General features: G+C 43.0%; 1 protein-coding gene and 1 long non-coding RNA gene across 3 annotated transcripts in view; one reads left to right on the top strand and one right to left on the bottom strand.

The window, feature by feature from the left end:
- Window positions 1-21,780, bottom strand: part of JPH2 (junctophilin 2) — a 113,505-nt gene that overhangs the window by 9,728 nt on the left and 81,997 nt on the right. For both annotated transcript variants that reach the window (XR_013263590.1, XM_077460210.1), the window contains exon 3: window positions 6,967-7,085. Coding sequence is in view for 1 of the 2 variants with exons in the window: in XM_077460210.1 (XP_077316336.1) it covers window positions 6,967-7,085 (119 nt within the window). In the remaining variant the exon portion in view is untranslated. The remainder of the gene's footprint in view (window positions 1-6,966; window positions 7,086-21,780) is intronic.
- Window positions 6,707-21,780, top strand: part of LOC143935969 (uncharacterized) — a 105,372-nt gene continuing 90,298 nt past the window's right edge. The window contains exons 1-2 of the long non-coding RNA XR_013263592.1: window positions 6,707-6,786; window positions 18,618-18,738. This is a non-coding gene — a long non-coding RNA (uncharacterized LOC143935969). The remainder of the gene's footprint in view (window positions 6,787-18,617; window positions 18,739-21,780) is intronic.

The following is a 21,780-nucleotide window of genomic DNA, read 5'->3' as shown; positions in this document are numbered from 1 at the left end:
TGTTGGGCTGTGAGTGGGAGACTGCTGTGTTTGTCTGATCAGATATAAAAGTGCTAAAATAGGACATAAAATGGGAATAGGGAGCATAATAGAGCGGGAAGACGGATCTGATAAAAGCAGCAGATAAATAAAACATATGATTCTCACGTACAAAGGGAGTGCTGGGGATTTAGAGAAATGCAAGCTTGGCTAAATAGATGAAACCATTGCTTTTCAATGTAGCTAAATGCCTTAGAAGCTCCAGGAGCTCTTCACTTATAGGCCAGGACCCCGAGAAACTTGGAGAGGGAGATTTAAAAGGGAACTCCGGCTAAAGGACAAAATAGGCACACACCTAATAAGGAATGTTTCCTCTGCAAATAGATTGGTAATGGAATACACATGTGTAGTGATTAGATAAGACTCAAAGACTCGAAAAAATATGGTGAGTAAACCAAATAGTAAAACAAATAATAAAAATTAAGCTGCTCCCCCTGATTTGGACAAAGTGGTCAAATACAAGTGGTAATAGATAGAGGGCGCTAGTAAAGTAACAGATTTTTTGGTGAGTTTTTCCTTCAGATTTACCAAAACCATATACCGTATTTGCCGGCGTATAAGACGACCTTTTACACCCGAATTACACAGCCAAAAATCGGGGGTCGTCTTATACGCCGGGTGCAGAGGCTGCAAGGCATGTGTACCTGCTCCGTAAATGGGGTAGAGGCCGCCAGAGTGATGCATAAACAGTCCGGTTTTCGGGACCGGGTGAAGAGGCCGCCGGGTGCGCTGTATTCATACACTGTGCGCCGCTGAGCCAATCCTGGCAGGCGATGCACTGTTTTGCTGATGCAGAGCCTGTTAAGCCTGCTCGGATTGGCAGGTTGTTTCTCCAATCCGAGCAGGCATGAGTCGGAGCGGCGCGGGCTGATGATGTCACAGCCTCTGCCAATCCGAGCAGGCTTTGCATCCATACAAGAGATATTAAAATGCATTGCCTGCCGTGATTGGCTCAGCGGCGCACAGTGTATGTCTAGACAAAATAATACCGGTATACTGTATTCTTCCTGTGATTTAAAAGCCCTATCAGTTACCTTTTACCAGTGAGGAAGTGACAACTTGGCAAGCTTGCAGTAACCATAATACTGTACCTACTAGCAAAGCATCATATACAGTATATGGTACAGTATACGATACTGTACGTACTAACAAAGCATCATATATACCGTACCGTACCTACTAACAAAGCAACAAAGCATCATATATACCGTACCGTACTGTACCTACTAACAAGGCAACAAAGCATCATATATACCGTACTGTACTGTACCTACTAACAAATCAACAAAGCATCATATATACCGTACCGTACTGTACCTACTAACAAGGCAACAAAGCATCATATATACCGTACTGTACCTACTAACAAATCAACAAAGCATCATATATACCGTACCGTACTGTACCTACTAACAAAGCATTACGGTATATACCGTACTGTACCTAGCAACAAAGCATCATATACTGTGTCTTCCTGGCGCTACTGTTACGGTATATTACAAAGCATTACCATATATACTGTGAGTACCTGGCTCTACTGTACATATCCTAACAAAGCATCATATACGGTACCGTACTTTGTGTACTGGTAGCCAACATTTATGGTGCTTTGGAGGAGAGGAGTCATTGTTGCTACCTACCGGTACGTTACCAATTGTGGGATCTCTGGGACTTGCAGTTCACCAGTTTCCTTTTTGATTACATAAAAGTGATAGCGTAATACCTGACAGATTACAATACCTGACAGATTTTAGATTTCCTGTAGTGGAAAATGGCTGATAGACAGGGCCCCAGCATGGCTCCAGCAAGGAGAAGGAAACATGAAGCCAGTTTCAAGCTCAAAGTTGTAAACTTTGCCAAGGAAAATAATAACTGTGCTGCTGCAAGACAATATGGAGTAACGGAAAAGATGGTCCGAGACTGGAAAGCAAAGGAAGATGCATTAAAGAGTATGCCAAGGGCTAAGTGTGCATTAAGAAGAGGCACCCCACATTGGCCAGAACTCGAGAAGCATGTAGCAGACATGGTGCATGAGCATCGTCACAATGGTTTTGTAGTGACACGAAGCAGCATACGGATCTTTGCACTTCAGTGGGCCAAATCTAACCCAGATCACAGCAAAGGATTTAAGGCCACTATATCCTGGTGTTCTAGGTTCTTGGAAAGGCATGATTTGGTACTGAGGCAAAAGACCAAAATTGCACAAAAATTACCTGCAGATCTCGATGGCAAAGTAAGCAATTTCCATCGATATGTAATAAAGCAGCGCAAGAAGCATGGCTATGCGTTAAGTCAGATTGGAAATATGGATGAAACTCCTATGAATTTCGATATGGTTGGAAATAAAACCGTCAATTCAAAAGGTGCCAAAACTGTGTTAATTAAAACAACAGGACATGAGAAGTCCAGTTTTACTGTGGTACTAGCATGTACAGCTGATGGTGCCAAACTAAGACCCATGATTATTTTCAAAAGAAAAACGATGCCGAAAATAAAGTTCCCTGTTGGAGTATTTGTACATGTGAATGAAAAAGGCTGGATGGATGAAGAAGGGATAAAGCTATGGCTTGAAAATGTATGGAGTAGACGACCAGGTGGACTTCGTCAAGAACGTAGCCTACTGGTGTGGGATATGTTCAGGGCTCATTTAACTCCCAGCACAAAGGAAAGGCTGAAAAGAATAAACACAGATGCAGTGGTTATTCCTGGAGGATTGACATCGTTGGTACAGCCACTGGATGTGTGCCTAAACAAGCCATTTAAAGATAGAATTCGAGAACAGTGGAATGAGTGGATGGTTAGCGGCGAAAAGTCATTCACAAAAGGAGGAAACATGCGTGCTCCACAGTTGTTGGATGTTTTGTGCACCTTTGTCATAAAAGCCTGGAATGATATTGATGCAGAAAAAGTCATCAAGTCTTTCAAGAAGTGTGGCATATCAAATTCATTGGATGGTATGGAGGACGATGACTTGTGGCAAGATGAAGAGGAAGCCGAAGCTGAAGCCACACCATCTGATGTGGAATTGGATCCATATGATGATTGTCTTACGAATGTACCACAAGATGTCATTGATGAACTTATGATGTCAGAGGATGAACATGAAGAGGATTTTGAAGGATTTTAAGTACCAGAAAGTGAACCATTTTCATTAAAATTACCGAGTTTAAATCAAATCTGATGTTAAGTTTTTTTTTATGTTTCTGATGGTTCATTAAAATGGCCGTGTTAAATTCAAATCTGATGTTAAGTCTGATGTTTTTTTTGATGTTTCTGATGGTTCATTAAAATGACCGTGTTTAAATCAAATCTGATGTTAAGTCTGAAGTTTTTTTTTTAATGGTGTTGCCTCGGAAGGGGGTAGTCTTATACGGCGAGTATAGCCCAAAACCGAAGTTTTCACTGGAAAAATAGGGGGTCGTCTTATACGCCCAGTCGTCTTATACGCCGGCAAATACGGTAATATGAAGTCAATAGCAAGGAAAACCTCAGCAGAAAAACTGATAGTGTAAATGAGGCTTTAGGGTCCTTTTACACAGGACAGATCCGTGATGATCCACCCCATGGACACCCGCTTGCTCAGCGGGGATCGCTCCGTTGATCCCCGCTGAGCCGGCGGATGACAGGGCGGTCCCTGCACATTGTGTAGGGACCGCCCTGTCAGATCTCCTCTCTCCCCTATGGGGGGATTGGATGAACATGGACCGTCTGTCCATGTTCATCCGATCCGCTCTGCAGACTGATAGAAAAATAGTATTTTCCTCCGTCTGCAGAATCGGACCATAGCGGGAACGGATGATATCAGGTGTCAGCGGATTTTCACCCGCTGACACCCGCTATCCCATAGGGATGCATGTATGTCCGTATTTCATCCGAAAACCTATGGATGAAATACGGACATACGGTCTACACGTGTGAAAGGGGCCTAAAAGTTTTCCTTCTAAGATTGCCCTTTGTTTGGCTCCATCCATCTTCCCATCAACTCTGACCAGCTTCCCTGTCCCTGCTGAAGAAATGCATACCCACAACATGAAGCTGCCACCACTATGTTTCACAGTGGATGGCGTGTTCAGGGTGATGTGCAGTGTTAGTTTTCCTTCACACATAACATTTTGCTTCAATTTTGGTTTCATCTGACCAGAGCACATTCTTCTATATTTGCTGTGTCCCCCACATGGCTTCTCGCAAAAAAAAAACTGCAAATCAGACTTTTTATGGCTTTCTTTCAACAATGGCTTTCTTCTTGCCACTCTTCCATTAAGGCCAGATTTGTGGAGTGCACAACTAAAAGTTGTCTCCTTAACTTTATCCCTGACCTGTTTGGTGTGTTCCTTGGCCTTCGTGACGCTGTTTGTTCATTAACGTTCTCTAACAAACCTCTGAGGGCTTCACAGAACAGCTGTATTTATGCTGAGATTAAATTACACACAGGTGGACTTTATTTACTAATTAGGTGACTTTTAAAGGCAATTGGCTCCATTAGATTTTAGTTAGGGGTATCAGAGTAAAGGGGGCTGAATACAAATGCACCCCACACTTTTCACATATTTGTAAAAAAAAAATGAAAACCATTTATCATTTTCCTTCACAATTACGTGCCACTTTGTGTTGGTCTATCACATAAAATTCCAATAAAATCCATTTACGGTTTTGGTTGTAACATGACAAAATGTGGAAAATTTCAAGGGGTATGAATATTTTTTTTTTAAAGCACTGTATCTCCTGCTATAGGGCAACTTGGTACGAGGAGGGCATTAAGATGGTTTTCAGACCCTGTGTCACTGTATTGTTCATTGCTATACTACATCTGAGTTCTCTCCCTCTTCTAATCCCATCTCCCTTTCTACTCAATAGGTTACATAGCAGATACTCCATGCAAGTCTCATTTAAATTTTTAGCAATTCACTATATATATAAAGTGAATTGTGCTTTAGGCGTGCAAGGCAAGGCAACAGGTTCCATTTAGGCTGGGTTCACACCTATCTGAAGTGGATGTGGGTTTCCCCTCATCCATTTCTTATAGCAGGAGATTGCGACCGGCTCTCTATCTCTGCAGCGGCTCTGGTGTGAATTGCACAGGAGCCCTTTTGGTCCATTTCAGGTCTGAATTCAGCCCAAAATTCAGGCTAAAATTGGACCTGAAACGGTGAATGGAGACGCACCGGAACTCCTGCTGTGAGCCGCTGCGTTCTCCAGTGTGAACCCAGCAGGACCGTCTTTAATATTGATTGGACCCCGGGCAAAATATTTCTTGGGGGGTCCAATTAAGTTCGCTCTCCACCTGCTCTAAGACAAACAATAAATAGCAGCTAGAATCTGTTTATTGTATCAGATCAGGCAGCTATTGTGATTGGTTGCCAGAGGTTACAGCATATCATTAATGCTCACTGATTAGTTGTTAGAGGTTACAGCATATGATTTCTGCTTGTTGATTGATTGCTAGACATTACTGTACAGTAATACTGCTCACTGATTGGTTGCTATAGGTTACAGCACATCTTCTCCTCACTGCAGGAGAGCATGATATACATATGAATGTCGCCTTTATTTACATATCAATGTTGCCGGCCCCAGCTATTTACATATGAATGTTGTTATTTCCATATGAATGACGGTTATTTACATGTAAACACAGGGTCTGCGGGTGAGTCATCTGTACACAATAATAGGGTAGAGCTGGGCAGCATTAGTAGCATCACTTCACACTGAGATATCGGGACACAGCACGGGACTAAAACTTCAAGAGACAAGGGAATTTAAACTGGACTAGTTGGCAAGTATGAGGCAGCTGCTTTGGGCCCCACAACAATGACAGGGCCCAGGGCAGCTGCCCCTTTTGCCCTGCCTTAAAGACGACCCTGGAACTCAGCCTTAATGCTCGGCTCCCCAGTAGGATGCCTCTACATTTAACTCCTATAAGCACTTGTAATTGCTATGTCATTCTAGTCTGAGCTTATACAGGGCTAAGGACTCTCCTTCCCTCCCATGTGACAGCACTGAACCAATCGCCAAACACCAGTGTGGTCACATGCTCCCTCATACCCGGGAGTTCCAGGTAATTTATTGAGTTCTGACCATGAATGGAGAGAAGGGGAAGGCAGGAAAGGTATGTGATTCTTGGGCGGAGGACATTAAAGAGAACCTGTTTCTTTGTCCAATGCCTTTGGGACAATTACACATGTTGTAACTTATAAAAGAAACATAATAGTTAGCTACATTTTTGTTTTTATGCCGGGCTTCTTTTTCAAAAAGAACCAACCCTACCTGGTCTTATGTAGAGATATAAATATTCAGTCTTCTATTAAAATTGATATTCTATAAATAATTACTTAAATTCATTTTTTTTTCCCCACATTTTTTTAATTTGTTTAACATTGCTTACATTGAAAGTCAGGAGTGGTAGGTCACCTGACAGCTGCTGTGCAATAAACTGCCTTGTGTTGTATTCCAGCTCCTGAGTGTGCATAACAGCCTAAGCCTGTGTAAATTATTCCTGCTTGGAGTTTGTACAGTATGTATAGACTTCCTCTTCTAATACAAAAATATACTTCTAGGCCAAGGGTCTTTCACCAATGTTCCTACTATGTGGGGAGTTAGACTGCGTGAGCGTCTTCTAAATAGACTTACAAATAAAGCTAATATGAGTAACTCTTTCTCTTTTTAATGTAGAACTATGAGCCATTGTGCCCTCCCTGCCATCAGAGTGATGACTCCTCAGAAGATGACTCCTCTTAACGTCTAGGCAAGGTTGGTGGCCAAATGTCTTGATTATCTGCAGTGGTGAAAAGTCACTAACCTGTCTTTCTTGTCTGTTAGGGGTGCCTGGATCAAAAATAGTTAGGTCAGATAGTCACACGTTGTATCTCATCAGTTTGTTGGGAGTTCATATGTACTGTAACATTGAGTACGGTTCTGCGGCTGACCTACCTGGCTGGTAGAAGTCTGGGGAGAGCTCTCTCGCCATCATCCTTGCAATGCTCGACTCATTATTACCCGCCTGGGCCGCCTGTTCAGCTCCATCTGCTTTGGCTTTGGCATGTGTAGTCCTGAGGGAAAAAGAGAGGTGTACTTTGAGTTACGGTGCGGGTGGCTTTTAGATAGTTAAAGCAATGATTCCTGGTCCATCCATGCCCAAATCCAACCAAAATATTTTGGAGTCATTGGAGCTGATATTACAGGGCAAATATCCCTAATGTGGACACACCCAGTAATAAAACCTTTACTAAAAATAGTGGTTGGCTGGCTGTATATGACCCCCATGGAGAGATTTTCCCCACTTCCTCTCCTGTTAAAATTACAGGACGTTAGGGGAAATGTCCTCAATTGGGGACACATAGAGCTACAAGTCACATAGAGCTACACCATTTGTGTAGTGCAGATGTCGGGCCCCAGCAATCAGCAATGGCAGCATTGATCTGTAAAGCGGGCCACATCCCTAGCCTCTGTCACCTAGAGAACGGACCTCCAAACTTTCCAAACAGAGGACCAGTTTACTGTCCTTCAGACTTTAGGGGGGCCGGGTTGTAGCCAGTTGGGGTAGAAAATGTCCCAGGATCAGCATTAGTGGAAGTAAGCAATGTCTCAGGTGTGGTGTTCAGTGTCCCATCATAGGTAACAGTGGGAGGAATAGTGCCCCACCACTGGTATCAGTAGAAGGAATAGTGCCCCATCAATGATATTAGTGGGAGGAATAGTGCCCCACCATTTATATTAGTGAGAGGAATAGTTGGTGACAGCTGGGGGAGTTTTGCATCACTGCTGGTGTGTTAGGAATAGCGCCTCAAATCAGTAGGAGGAATAGTGCCTCAAGGGTTAGATTAAATCTAGCAAGGGGCCGCATCCGGCCATCGGGCCACAGTTTGAAGACCACTAACCTAGAGCATGATCTCCATCTCCAACCACTCCTGTAAAATGCCCTTTGACTATTTGACCTCTAGTATGCCTGCTGTCTATGACCATTTTCTATATCATTACATATAATTATATACTATATGCGGCACTTTGGAGACATCATGGTGTCAGGTCACCTTGAGGCGAGGTGACAGATGCACACCGTAGGGATCAGGAGTGCACTGCAAGGTTGTGGACCCTACGGCTGACTGCTGCAGACGGGAGACAGATCCCACTGGGGTTAGAGTGTTAGATTCCCTGGGGCGCGGAGTCTAAGAGCCAGCAGGTGTTCACCAGCGCCTCTAGTGGTGAGTATGGACTTGGCTGCAACTGGCTCGAGGTCGCGACCCCCAGGGTCCCCCAGCTCACACCCACAGTAGGCAACAGGAGGATAGGGATAGTGAGGGACAAAGCCAAGGTCGGGGCCACAAGCAGACAGGAATAGTCAGGGACACGCCAAAGGGTCAGGATCACAGGCAAACAGGGATAGTCAAGGACACTCCAAAGTCGGTAACGGAACAACAGAAGAGCACACGGCAGGTAACAGGAAGCTAACACACAAAGGTTGATCAGCAGCGTTGGCCTGCAGTGCACAGGTTAATATAGAGCTCCCTGATGGGAGCTAGGGTGGAGCCATGCCAGAGGATGGATTACAAAAGCAGACAGGTGAGGGTCAGCTGGTCTCTAGATGAACACATGGAAACAGGTAAGCAGACAAACTATGGCATAACCATGACACATGGGTCACCCTGTAACACCCACCACTTTTACCTTTGCAGGCTGACAATTACTGAGTTACAAAAATGTTTTACTAAAGTTCTCAACTTAATGCTGAACTCCAGGCACAAAAACTGTCATTGAAATATTCCTCAATAGTCACAAAAATATAGAAATCCATGTTGTGTACACCATATGCCATTGAACATCCAGATGTTACCTTGTAAAAGTAGCAGTGACCTCATCACTGTGCTGTACATTGCCTGATCAGAGAGCAGGGCTGTGGGAGGGACCCAGCAAGCCCCACCCACTACTGGCTGCCTGCAGAAACCTACAGGAGGGGCGGAGACAAGACCAGTCATCCTGCCCAAGGAGAGGGAGCAGCAGTGACTGGTCTTTATTACAAGCCTCGCATTGAATTACTGTACAGAATTGCAGATCTGACACAAATTCACAAACCACACCAAGATTCAATAAGAAAACACATGTTGAATGTATTCTGATAATATTTATTTGTTTATCCCAGAGTTCAGCTTTAATTCCATTTCCTATTCTGACATTTTATATGTACAGCTACTGAGGCATACATTGCTTTTAGTAAATGTTGCTTTTTGCTATAAAGGAATGTAGACCCTGGAATGTGACTGTGTATACATAGTTCAGATATTTGGGACAGCTGTATGTACAGCCTCCTCTGGTGGCAAACCACATTCCAGAATGGACACATAGGCCAAAACCTGCACAGGCATAATGGAAACAGATAGGCAATAAACAATCTTGTATTACCATATTACATTTATCTGTTGCCCAATAAATGTTAAAATATCTCTTTAGATATGTTATATCCCTTTTAAAGGGAAGGTTTTAGCTTGCATGCTATTTTCACATTTTACACGCTTGCTGTACCCAATTACCCCTATTGTACTGCATATACGTGTAGCGCTCTCTTCTAGTTAGACTGCTAGTTAAGTTTACTTTTTGGCTCCATTGTAGTGAATGGAGCAGTGATTGATTGTGTTGGTCTGTTCCGGTTTTCCTGAATTGAGAGTTTGATTACTCCAATCTGCCTCTGAATGAAGTTTCCAGAGCATAGGACGGGGAGATTCAAATGATCAGTTAAATATTTATCATGCCAAAACCAATCCCTGGAAGGAGGCATCCAGAAGGTGGTGGGAAAAGTGATAAATGTGCAGGAGGTCTGAGCTTCCAGTGAGGGTTCCAGTTCTCTTGGGGCTGCAGCCCCTTAAGGCAACTCTACTTATTCAAGAAATAGCAGCCTGGGCCTCGGCAGCTGCTGGGCTGAGGGCCTGAAGAGGATTGCCAAAGGATTATACCAGCTGGAGAGTATTGCTCTGAAGTCCTGGTCTGGATAGGGATATTGTTATCTGCCTCATGTGGATGCTGGGTGGCAGACAGCTCCTGGGGTACTGAGTAAAGACCTTGTTGGGGACAATTGTGCAATACCAAAAGGGAACTGAGTGCTAGAGGTTGCTGTATGGGCTGCTACTGTAGGGTCCTAGATATAATGACCTTTCCCTTTGCCTCCAGGAAAAGCTGCTACTGGAAGATTAGAGAGTTTATCCTCCAATTATTGCTAATAATTATTTTGTAGTTTCCTGTGACCTCTCCACTGTTAAAGTTCTTCATTAATAAATACTAAATAGACATCCCCTTGACTGAGCCCAAATTGTTGGTGTGCGTGGGACTGTACTTGTGTGATTGGCAGGCTCTGTACTACATTGGGCAACCTAGGCATATTTCCAGCCGCCCCTGCGAGGGTAAGCGATACATATGGATTTGTAAATTCCCACTCTTGAAGTGGACTCCACTACAATCACTTAATTGAATGTATTTTTATATTTTTTTTACTGTGTATCAAATATATATATCCTACAGAATGCCAGGGTTGGGTCCTGGACAGTAGGTTGAGTTGTAGTCCCTTTTAATGGGGACAGTTTTGAATGTTGAGTTCTCATCCATGCAGGGTGGGGGGTTCCAGGGTAGTCTGGCTGGAGAGGATCGGTTTTCAGTAGTCTCTGGATTGCTAAATTCTTATTAGAGACTCAGAATTTTGGAGGTTCAAAGAGTTTTCGGTAGGAAGAACCTCCAAACCCTGATTAAAGGTCCTGAAGGGGTTAACCTGGGTACATCTGATGCCGTGTACACACGGTCGGACTTTCCGGCAGAAAAGGTCAGACGGAATCATTCCATCGGATATTCCGATAGTGTGTGGGCTTCATCTGGCTTTTTCTTTCGAAAATTCTGACGGACCTAGAAATAGAACATGTTTTAAATCTTTCCAACCGAATCAATTCCGATCAGGAAAATGATTAGTCTGTATGCTATTCCGATGGACCAAAAACGACACAAGCTCAGCTATTGGCTATTGAACTTCCTTTTCAAGTCCCGTCGTAGGGTCACCGCTCTCTAAGCGATTGGACTTTGGTGTGATTGTGTGTAGGCAAGTCGGTTTCAGCTGAACTCCATCAGAAAGACCGTCTCAGTTTATTCTGACAGAAAAAACAGTTGTGTGTACGCGGCATGGGTCCTGAAAAAGGAAGAGGAAACATTCGACACCTGTCTGTGAGAAGGATTGCTGGACACACCTGGGTGAGCAGGGTAAACTAAGCTTGGGATTGAGCCATAGAGCAATGTTCCAGAGCAATGAAAAGCTCCAATTTGAGACTTCTGAAGCAGATAGGAAACCCCAGTGTAGGACTGTTACAGTGGCGGTGAGGCGTACTCTTATGCCGGGTACACGCGACCGGACTTTTTGAAAGCAAAGGTCTGTCGGAACGAGTCCATTGGACAATTCGATCTTGTGTGGGCTCCATCGGACCTTTGCTTGCCAAAAATCTGGCAGAAATTTTTCCACCGAAACTCCGCCGGACCGAGAAATCCGTTCGTGTGTATGCTAGTCCGACGGACAAAAACTGACGCTAGGGCAGCTATTGGCTACTGCCTATGAACTTCCTTATTCTAGTCCAGTCGTACGTCATCACGTTCGAATCCGTCGGAATTTGGTGTGATTGTGTGTGGCCAAGTCCGTTTATTCGGAAAGTCAGTCGGAACTCCGCCAAAACTCAGTCGGAAAGACCGCCGGACCTAGTCCCTCGAAAAGTCCGGTCGTGTGAACGCAGCATTATTTTGCTTTTTGGACCAGATTTATGGCCTACTCTGTGTTTGTTTGCCGAAGAAAGCTGTTTTTATTTTCAGGACTGTTTGCAAGTTCAATAAAGACTGTCACGTTTACAAGTGGCTGGCTGTGATCCTGAGCCCCCATATCACTATATACTCTGTGTGTTTATATATATATATATATATATATATATATATATATATATATAATATAATATAATATATTATACACAGTGCCTTGAAAACCTATTAATACCTCTTTAAATTTCCACATTTTGTCATGGTACAACCAAAAACCTAAATGTAAAAAATGTATCTAAAAAATGTATACATCTAAAAAATGTATTTTATCTGGATTTTATGTGATAGACTAACACATGATTGTGAAATGGAAGGAAAATTAAAAATGTTTTTCAAAATTATATATATTTTCTTTCTTTTCTATGTGTATAAACTGTATAAACTGTATATGTATGTTTTGTAAAAAGAAAGAAAATGATATAAAAAATATAAATACTATTGCTCAATAGTGACAAAAGAAATCCCATTCAATGATGTTAGAAAATGGTACAGATAATAAACTAATCTCCATGGCTCTTATATTTATGTAGAACACGTATTCTATTTCATCTTTCTGCCGAAGATTTACACTTTCCATGGTAACTGAACAGGTGAATTGCAATGTAACATATATATTTATGTCTACTGCTGTATAATAAACTTGCTAAACTGCAGTAATTGGATATTGTAAAGAAATGTGGATAAAGATTTCTCATAGTAGCGGCAGGGAGAAGCAGCGATGACAAATATAGGCAAGGCGAAGCTCCTATGACAGATATAAGATATATATTGATGCTTTTATTGGGGTCAACTGCTTTTAATAGAGCTCAGGAGCAAATTTATGGCATTTTGCAAACACACAGACCAGATATATAGTGCATTAAATTGAAAGGGACAGGGCTCAGAGGAATGATTAGATATTGAATGGTTATGAAATATTCGCTGTCCAAGCTATGTTTTTAAAACAGAAAAAATTCAATCAATGAAATTGCGTATAGACTTTAACATCCTATCAAAAATGTTCAATCTATTTAAAATCTGCAGCTTTTAATAAATAACTGGTGATACTGCCGTGAAGGTCCTTGTATAGGTACCTTCTGTTATTGGGGGACAACTTTCTGCCAAGTGTCACCCTGTCACATGTGTTCCTGATGGAGACTTCAGGCGGCAAAGTTTATTTGTAAATGCATTGTAATAATGTTTACAACAATTGATAAAATTATTATTTCAATCAAAGTTGTTCTTATTTATTAATACGCCTTCTTCTAGCTATTTCTTTTCTGTAGTTTGCAAACCTTTTTGATGGATTACTAGATTTTTAAAAGTGCTTTGGGCAAAGGGGGTGGGAAGAAAATCAAGGTCTTCCCTACCTGGCCATTTGTTCCTGAGATCACTTATCAACAGCTGAAAGGTTACAAGATCCTTGGGCCACTGAACATCTAATAGGATGTAGGTCCCTGGGCCACCCAAGAGTTGGTAGGTTATTTGTCCACTGATCCACCCAAGAGATGATACAAATATATCCGACCACCCAACATCTGTAGGGTTATAGGTGTACTAAGCCAACCAACCTCTGAACGGTTACAGGTCCACTGGACCACCCAAAAGCCATAAGGTTACAGGTTTCCTGGGCCATTCTACAGCCGTAAGGTTACAAGTCTACTGGGCCATTCTACAGCCAACAACTGGAAGGCCAGGTCCCCTGGGTCAGTCCACACCTGAAAGATTATAGGTCCCCTTGGCCCATTCAACAGCTGGAAGATTGTGGGTCTCCTAGGCTGGAAAGTTAAAAGTTCTCTGGGCCACCCAACAGCTGAAAAGTTACAGGTTACCTAGGCCACCCAACAGCTGGAAGGTTACAGATCCTCAGAGAGAGCAAACTGCTGGAAGGTCTTCCAGGCCACCCAACAGCTGTAAGGTTGCAGTTCCCTGGGCCACCAACAGCTGTAAGGTTACAAGTTCACTGGGCCACCCAACAGCTGGAAGGCCAGGTCCTCTAGGCCATTCAACATCTGGAAAGTTACAAGCTCCCTGGGTCACTCAGCAGTTGGAAATGTACAGTTTTCCTGGTTCAATCAACAGCTGGAAAGTTACAGGTCACCTAGTCCACCTAACAGCTAGAAGGCTACAAGTCCCCCAGGGCAGCAAACTTCTGAAAGGTTACAAGTGTTCCAGGCCACCCAACAGGTCCTCAAGGGCATCAAACTTCTAGAAGGCTACAGGTTCTCCAGGCCACCCAACAGCTGGAAGGCCAGGTCCTCTGGGCCATTCAACAGTTGGAATGTTACAGGTCCCCTGGGCCACCCAACAGCTGGAAAGTTACAAGTTCCCTGGGCCCCTCAGCAGCTGGGAATGTACACCCAACAGGTCCTTGAAGGCATCAAACTGCTAAAGGGTTACAGGTTCTGCAGGCCACCCAACAGCTGGACTTTAGAGTCCATGGATCACCCAGCATCTGTAAGGTTACAGACCCCACACTATGTATGCTACTAGACTGTAGTGATAATTCCACTTTCCTAGGTCTAGTGATAAAGGTCATATCTCATATACTGAACCTGAAATAACCAGGTAGCAGCAGCATTTTGCTCCTGTGTGAAGATTGCAGGCAGGAAACTGAGTTCACCCTGAGCTAAGTATACACCGCCAGCTGTTGTCTGTCCATGTCGGGGGGTGAAGTGCTGCGAAGGACATTATAGAAATGGAGCAAAGAGAAAAAGGCATCGCGTTTCTACAGAAATACCCATGTACCTCAAAGGATTATGGTAAACGTTCTGCAGAACTCGAAGAATGTGTGCTGAGACATTCTTAAAATGCTGAAACCTAAACCCATGACTTAAATAACCTGCTGCCACCGTCCATGAGGCCGGCCACCACATGCGGAAAATTAAACGGGGTCCTGTTTATAGCTATGAAAATCGAGAAAGTTGAAGAATTATTGATATACAGTATCAACCTTATTCATGAGGGTGGCTTTTCTTGGTGCCCTCACCAGTCGGATAGTGTTTATCAGTTATGTATGAGCAATATTCTATCATGCTAAAACATGTTCATTAACACAGCACTAAATCCCTAATATCCTTATATAACCCCGTATACAGTATGTATGATACACCACAATGAAAATTCTTAGCACAAATCACAGAAATAAATAAAAATAAATGTATGTATGTGTGTATATATGTATATAAAATGTTTGTGTGTATACAAATATACATATAATATTGTGTTTTTTTAAGTTTCAATCACCAGACAATACTGTTCTGCCATGAAGAAGAAATGCTGTAAAAAATGCTGTAAAAAAAAAGAGAAAGAAAAATCTTCCTTCCCAGTTACTATACAATACAAAAATTGCAGCGACCCTATAAAGCAAGCAAAAAATCAATCCAAATAAAGCAGAATTCCAGTACTATAATACTCCCTTTCAATCAGCAGTTGTCCCCACCGCAGTACTTCTTCTGCACCACAAGATGTCAGTCTTCAAGGGGGGTATGTGCACTTGTTTATGTTTTTATTGTTTGTGTGTCTTGTGTGATTGATTGTGCTTTCATTTGTAATGCCGCTTACACAGGACCGGACTTTCCGGCAGACTAGGTCCGACGTTCTTCTCGACGGACTTTCGGCAGACTTCCGATGTACTTTCTGAACGAAGGGACACACAATCAACAAAGTCTGATGGATTTGACCGTGATGACGTATGACCGGACTAGAATAAGGAAGTTCATAGCCAGTGGCTGCCCTAGCGTCGGTTTTCGTCAGTCGGACTAGCATACAGACGAACTGATTTTTTGAGCGAACTCAAGTCCATCAGAAAGATTTGAAACATGTTCTGTTTCTAAAGTCCGTCTTATTTTTCGACAGCAAAGGTCCGATGAAGCCCACACACGATCGAATTATCCGATGGGTTCGTTCCGTCAGACCTTTGCTGTCAAAGTCCAGCAATGTGTACACGGCATTAGGGGTCTCGTGGAGGGGATGGCTAGAGTTGGTAGGTTTTCTGACGCCCAGATTTCAGATTAAATCTATGCCTTTATGGTGCAAATGCTGAAATCATGTGACCCAGATTAAATCTAAATAATAATACAGTGTTATCCTAGACTAGCTCCTCCAAAAAGCCATAAACTAAACCCAAAATCCTAACCACCATCCCAGGTTCCAAAACTTCCGTTATATCCAAAATTTCAACATCTTAAAGTGTTCCCAAAAAGATGAATATTCTAGTATCTGCAGTGATGTCAATAATCCCCAACATGCACCTTCACCCCATCAAATGGACAAACATACTACAAGATTCCAGATCAGAAAAGTCGGAGAAAGATCCCATGTCCTTATAGTATACACGTTCTAGGTCAAGGACTCAGTTTTGCAAACCATATTTTATCATGTACCTCTACAATGAGAGCAAAACGTCTGTAATTCGGAGAACTCACACACAATGCCCAAAAGTTAGAGTAGATCTTTTTTCTGGTAACCCCTCTATGATCCTGATCTTTTTACCCCAGTATATTCATACAGTAAATAACCTTTCCTAATGTCACACTACTCTAGGATCCCTAAGATGCCAATCTTTTGATCTTTTGTTTATGCTGCTTTATCATTTTATACTGTATACCTGACATTCTTAACCAGGTTTACATGGAACTCAAGGGTTTCTCCAGAGGTTGCTAGGGATTCTTTATCCTGTGGCTGATTGACCTCCCATTGTATGGTTCCTGAATGGTTTCAGGGCTGACTTGGCAGAACCAGCTGCATGACACCAATGATCTTTTTAGCTGTCTTTAAAGGTAAATATTTTTTCACCTTAATGCATTCTATGCATTAAGTTGAAAAAAACATCTCACAACACAAAACATCTCACAATGCCCAAGGCTCCCCCAGTCCCCAGCGTTTTACTTACCTGACCCCTCGAAAGTCCCGTGCTCGTCCCCCGACGTCGTCTTCACCGCTCAGCCTGGCCGCTGATTGGCTGGAGTGGATGGATTGAAAGCAGCGCAGCCATTGGCTCGCGCTGCTGTCAATCACATCCAATGATGAGGCGCGCCGGGGGGCGGGACCGTGTGATACAGCCAGCGGCTATAGCCGCTGGCTGTATCACGGGATCGCGCCCGCAGGTGCTTCTCACCATGCGAGGGAGCTTGCATGAACGTGAGAAGTACTTGCTGGAGGAAGGAGAGACAGCCGCCGAGGGACCCCAGAAGAGCAGGTTCGGGGCCACTCTGTGAAAACGAGCTGCACAGTGGAGGTAAGTATAACATGTTTGTTATTTAAAAAAAAATAATAATAATTACTTTACAACCCCTTTAAGTAGTATTCTGACCACTACTGTAAGGGACATTCTTTCCACTGGTCACCAATATAAGGGGAATGCTTACCACTGATCACCAATGTAAATGGTATTCTTCCCACTGAGCACTAATGTAAGATGCCTTCTTCTCACTGGTCACCAATGTAAGGGGGCATACTTCCCACTAACCACCAATATAAGGGACATTCTTCCCACTGATCGCCAATGTAAGAGGCGTTCTTCCAACTGACCAGCCATGTAAAAAGCATTCTTCCCACTGATCACCAATACAAGGGTCATTCTTCCCACTGATCACCAATGTACGGGGACATTCTTCCCATTGGTCAGCAATGTAAGGGGGATTCTTCCCACTGATCACCAATGTAAGGGGCGTTCTTCCCACCAGTCACCAATGTAAGGGGGCATTCTTACCACTAATCACCAATGTAAAGGGGCATTCTTCCCACTGATCACTAATGTAAGGGGCATTCTTCCCACTGATCACTAATGTAAGGGGCATTCTTCCAACTGATCACCAATGTAAAGGGGCATTCTTCCCACTGATCACCAATGTAAGGGACATTCTTCCCACTGATCACCGATGTAAAGGGGCATTCTTCCCACTGATCACCGATGTAAAGGGGCATTCTTCCCGCTGATTGCGAATGTAAGCAAAGACTTTCTTCCCTTTTGACTACCGATGTAGGGGACATTCTTCCCACTGATCAATACTGTAAGGGGGCATTCTTCCCACTGATCACCAATGTAAAGGGGCATTCTTCCCACTGATCACTAATGTAAGGGGCATTCTTCCCACTGATCACCAATGTAAAGGGGCATTCTTCCCACTGATCACCAATGTAAGGGACATTCTTCCCACTGATCACCGATGTAAAGGGGCATTCTTCCCACTGATCATCGATGTAAAGGGGCATTCTTCCCGCTGATTGCGAATGTAAGAGAAGACTTTTTTCCTTTTGACTACCAATGTAAGGAGGGCATTTTTCATACTGCCCCCAAATGAATTGTTTTTAGCAGGGTTTAAACAAGACCTAAAAATTTTATCAAGGGCACCTCAAGAATAAAAAGGCTAACAAAAGTTACGGTATACTGTTTAAAGGAAGGTCAGGATGTGAAAGGCATTTAATTAAAAAAACATCTTCAAAAAGTATCTCTGGCCAAAACTTTTTTTTAGGTTTGTGTAGAGTGGAAATGTCAATGTTAAACACTTAAAAATCCGAACAACGTACAACTTTTAGAATGCTGGGTCAATTGAAGAATGTGACAAATTTCTCAGTCTGTCGAGCTGGTGGCTGCTTAATAATGGATGAGCTTTCTACAGAAACGTGTGAGCTTTATTTCTGGTCCAATCAATCCCCCAGGACCACCAGAACCGGTGACTCAGTGGCCACCTTAATTTGTTAGTAGTTGCTAAAATAATTATTCACATATGAAAGTTTTATAAACCTGCTCCTTTCACTTGTATGTGCAGGTCACCTCCAGAGAAGAATGGAATTGTCTCCTAGAATGCTGCCATCAGATACTGTATAACAAGACTTCCCTCATTATATTGTCTTCCTAATGTACTGGAAAAGTTTGTGTCCCCAGCCAATGTAAGTAGCACTTCAGATGTGCAGATATTTTTCCTAATTCAAGTGACTTATTGCTGCAATGCCAGTGTTGGTGGGACTTACAATGAAGGGTCCTGTTTCATCTGCAGAGGCTGATTAATTACCCATTGATTTATCCAGTCCTTCACAAAATTTAAACTGCAGTGGTGCTAATAATGGCAGGGTTTTCATACTATCACTGACCCTAAACAAGCACCTCCCTCCTTTGCTTGTATTTTTGTGCAAACTGGTGGGCACATCATGACCATTCAAAGACCCATTCTCCTACATAGCAAGAGTGTATTAGCTTCATTGGGTGCCATTTGATTCAGTGCTGACAATTTCAATGACTAGGTACAGTAAGACCACTGGTAAAAGGGTTCAATTTAAGTGTTAGATAAGGTTTGGGGGTTATGGGCAAGGTTATGTTTTGGTTATGTTTTGGGGATTTCATCTTAGGGTTTGGTTAAGGGTTAAGTAGGGGAAGGTTAGCTGTTAATGTTTTAGGGTTTGTATGAGAGTTAAGGGTCTAAGCCCTTGTACACGCGGTCGGAGATTCCGACGGAATGTGTCCTATCGGACCGTTTTGTCGGATAATCCGACTGTGTGTGGTCTCCATCGGACTGTTTCCGTCAGAATATGCGACGGACCAACTTTTCCAACTTGCCGTTAAAATTTTCTGACAAAATGCTCAGATCGGACATACTCCGATCATGTGTAGCCTACTCCGACGGACAAAGTGCCACGCATGCTCAGATCAAATTCCTAGACCAAAGCTATTGGCTATTAGCCTGAACGTAGTCCCGTCGTAACTAAATAACGTCATCACGTTATGTACAATCGGATTTTCCGACAACTTTGTCCGACCGTGTGTATACAACAGTTTAGGACAAAATCTGTCGGACAAAATCCATCGGACAAAATCCAACGGATTTGCTTGTCAGAATGTCCGACCGTGTGTACAAGGGCTTAGTCTAAGGGCTAGGTTACATGGTTAGGGGTTTTTAGGGGTTTTTTTTCTGTATAATTTTTTTTCCAGGTGTCCAAAACCCCACACCTCTTGATAGCATTGAAAACCAATGTACTGAAAAAAAAGGTTGTCTGGTGATTAAGCTTTCCCTTTGTCATAATTTCTATCAGGAACTTACCTGCCATTTGTACATCCAACTGGCCAGTCACCTATGCCACAGAGGGCTGTCTAGAACCATCCAAATGTTTGGCTGTGGATTGTATCAAGATAAACGTATTTGGTTCAGATGGTGTCAAGTGTGTGTGGTGGCAACCAGGTGAGGAGTACAAAGACAAGTGTGTCTTGCCTACAGTCAAGCATGGTGGTGGGAGTCTCATGGTCTGGGGCTGCATGAGTGCTGCCGGCACTGGGGAGCTACAGATCATTGAGGGAACCATGAATGCCAACATGTACTGTGACATACTGAAACAAAGCATGATCCCCTCCCATCGCAGACTGAGCCGCAGGGCAGTGTTCCAACATAACGACCCCAAACATACCTCCAAGACAACCACTGCCTTGCTAAAGAAGCTGAGGGTAAAGGTGATGGACTGGCCAAGCATGTTTCCAGATCTAAACCCTATTGAACATCTGTGGGACATCCTCCAATGGAAGGTGGAGGAGCGCAAGGTCTCTAACATCCACCAGCTCTTTGATGTCGTCATGGAGAAGTGGAAGAGAACTCCAGTGACAACCTGTGAAGCTCTGGTGAACTCCATGCCCAAGAGGGTTAAGGCAGTGCTGGAAAATAATGGTGGCCACACAATATATTGACACTTTGGGCCCAATTTGGACATTTTCACTTAGGGGTGTACTCACATGAAAAGATAGAATAAAATATTTTTAAAAATCTGAGCGGTGTACTCACTTTTGCGACATATGTCAATTTAGGATGAGTTCATCATATGTTTAATGCGCTTTTATTGCATCTCTTATGTGATTTATTAACTTATACCTAGTACAAGAATAGCGCATTTTTTATTGTTTGTTTGGAGCTTGTTACACATCCTAATCAGATTGGTGATTTAGATGCTGCCGTCCATTTGATCTAATTTGTCACTAAAGTTTACAGATTGTTTTTGCAAGCGCACAAATATTATCTTGGGTTTACCAACTATATTAATGTAATAATAAATTCAGAGCTGCGTGAATCTGTGTCTTTTATATCTGCTTGGAATTCAGTGTTTATCGTAAACTAAGTCCTGACTTTAGCACAGTTGCGGTATTTCCTGGATAGTACCGGCAGTCCACTGGCTACGGAAACTGTTGTTGTCCCATAGACCGGACTTCCCCTTTAATCGAGTGAGAATAATAAACATCATGCGGCCCGATCCCAGAGATCCCCTTTTTAGAAAGTCCCTTCCTTCATTGTTGCCTATTCAGCTTGCCAAGATAGAATCGTTTCTGCGGCTTCCATTTAATTAGAATTCTCAGCTGCAAGTCCAATGCAAACAAGAGCCGGTGACATCAAAGCAAAGGAATGTGGGGGAAAAGCAATTAGAATGTTCTGCGTGATAACTGGCAAAAGGCTCCTTTTTCTCTGGCACCGCTCACCTATCAGTCGCCGCACTAACGCAGCATCCCACCGGAATACGCTTTATATTTAGCACCGCGCTTCTCTCATTCATTTATTTTTACCAAGTACAGATGAGAAAAGATTTCTGACCATGTCCCATATGGTAGATCTGCAATCCAGAGACTGGAGGAATTCCACTAAAATAGCTCTGTGCTATTTATAATCTACAAAGGTCGCACAATCCAACTTTGCAGGGCTTTTAGGAAAACTTTCTGCACAGGACGTCCTTTTTTTTTGTCTTCGTCATAAAAAGTCCAACATACAGTGTGCGGTGGTCAGCAGTATGTCATATGCTGTACAGAGTGCAGTGGTCAATGGTATGTCTTTTGCTGTACAGAGTGCAGTGGTTAGGAATATGTCATAAAAAAGCCCAGCGTACAGAGTGCAGTGGTCAGCGGTATGTCTTTTGCAGTACAGAGTGCAGTGGTCAGGAATATGTCATAAAATAGCCCAGCATACA

Source organism: Lithobates pipiens, unplaced genomic scaffold, assembly GCF_037356315.1.
Source record: "Lithobates pipiens isolate NorthernLeopardFrog02 unplaced genomic scaffold, aLitPip1_a1.2 Scaffold_28, whole genome shotgun sequence".
Taxonomy (NCBI): domain Eukaryota; kingdom Metazoa; phylum Chordata; class Amphibia; order Anura; family Ranidae; genus Lithobates; species Lithobates pipiens.
Note: the sequence above shows the minus strand (reverse complement) of the source record. Positions and strands in the feature narration are given on the sequence as shown.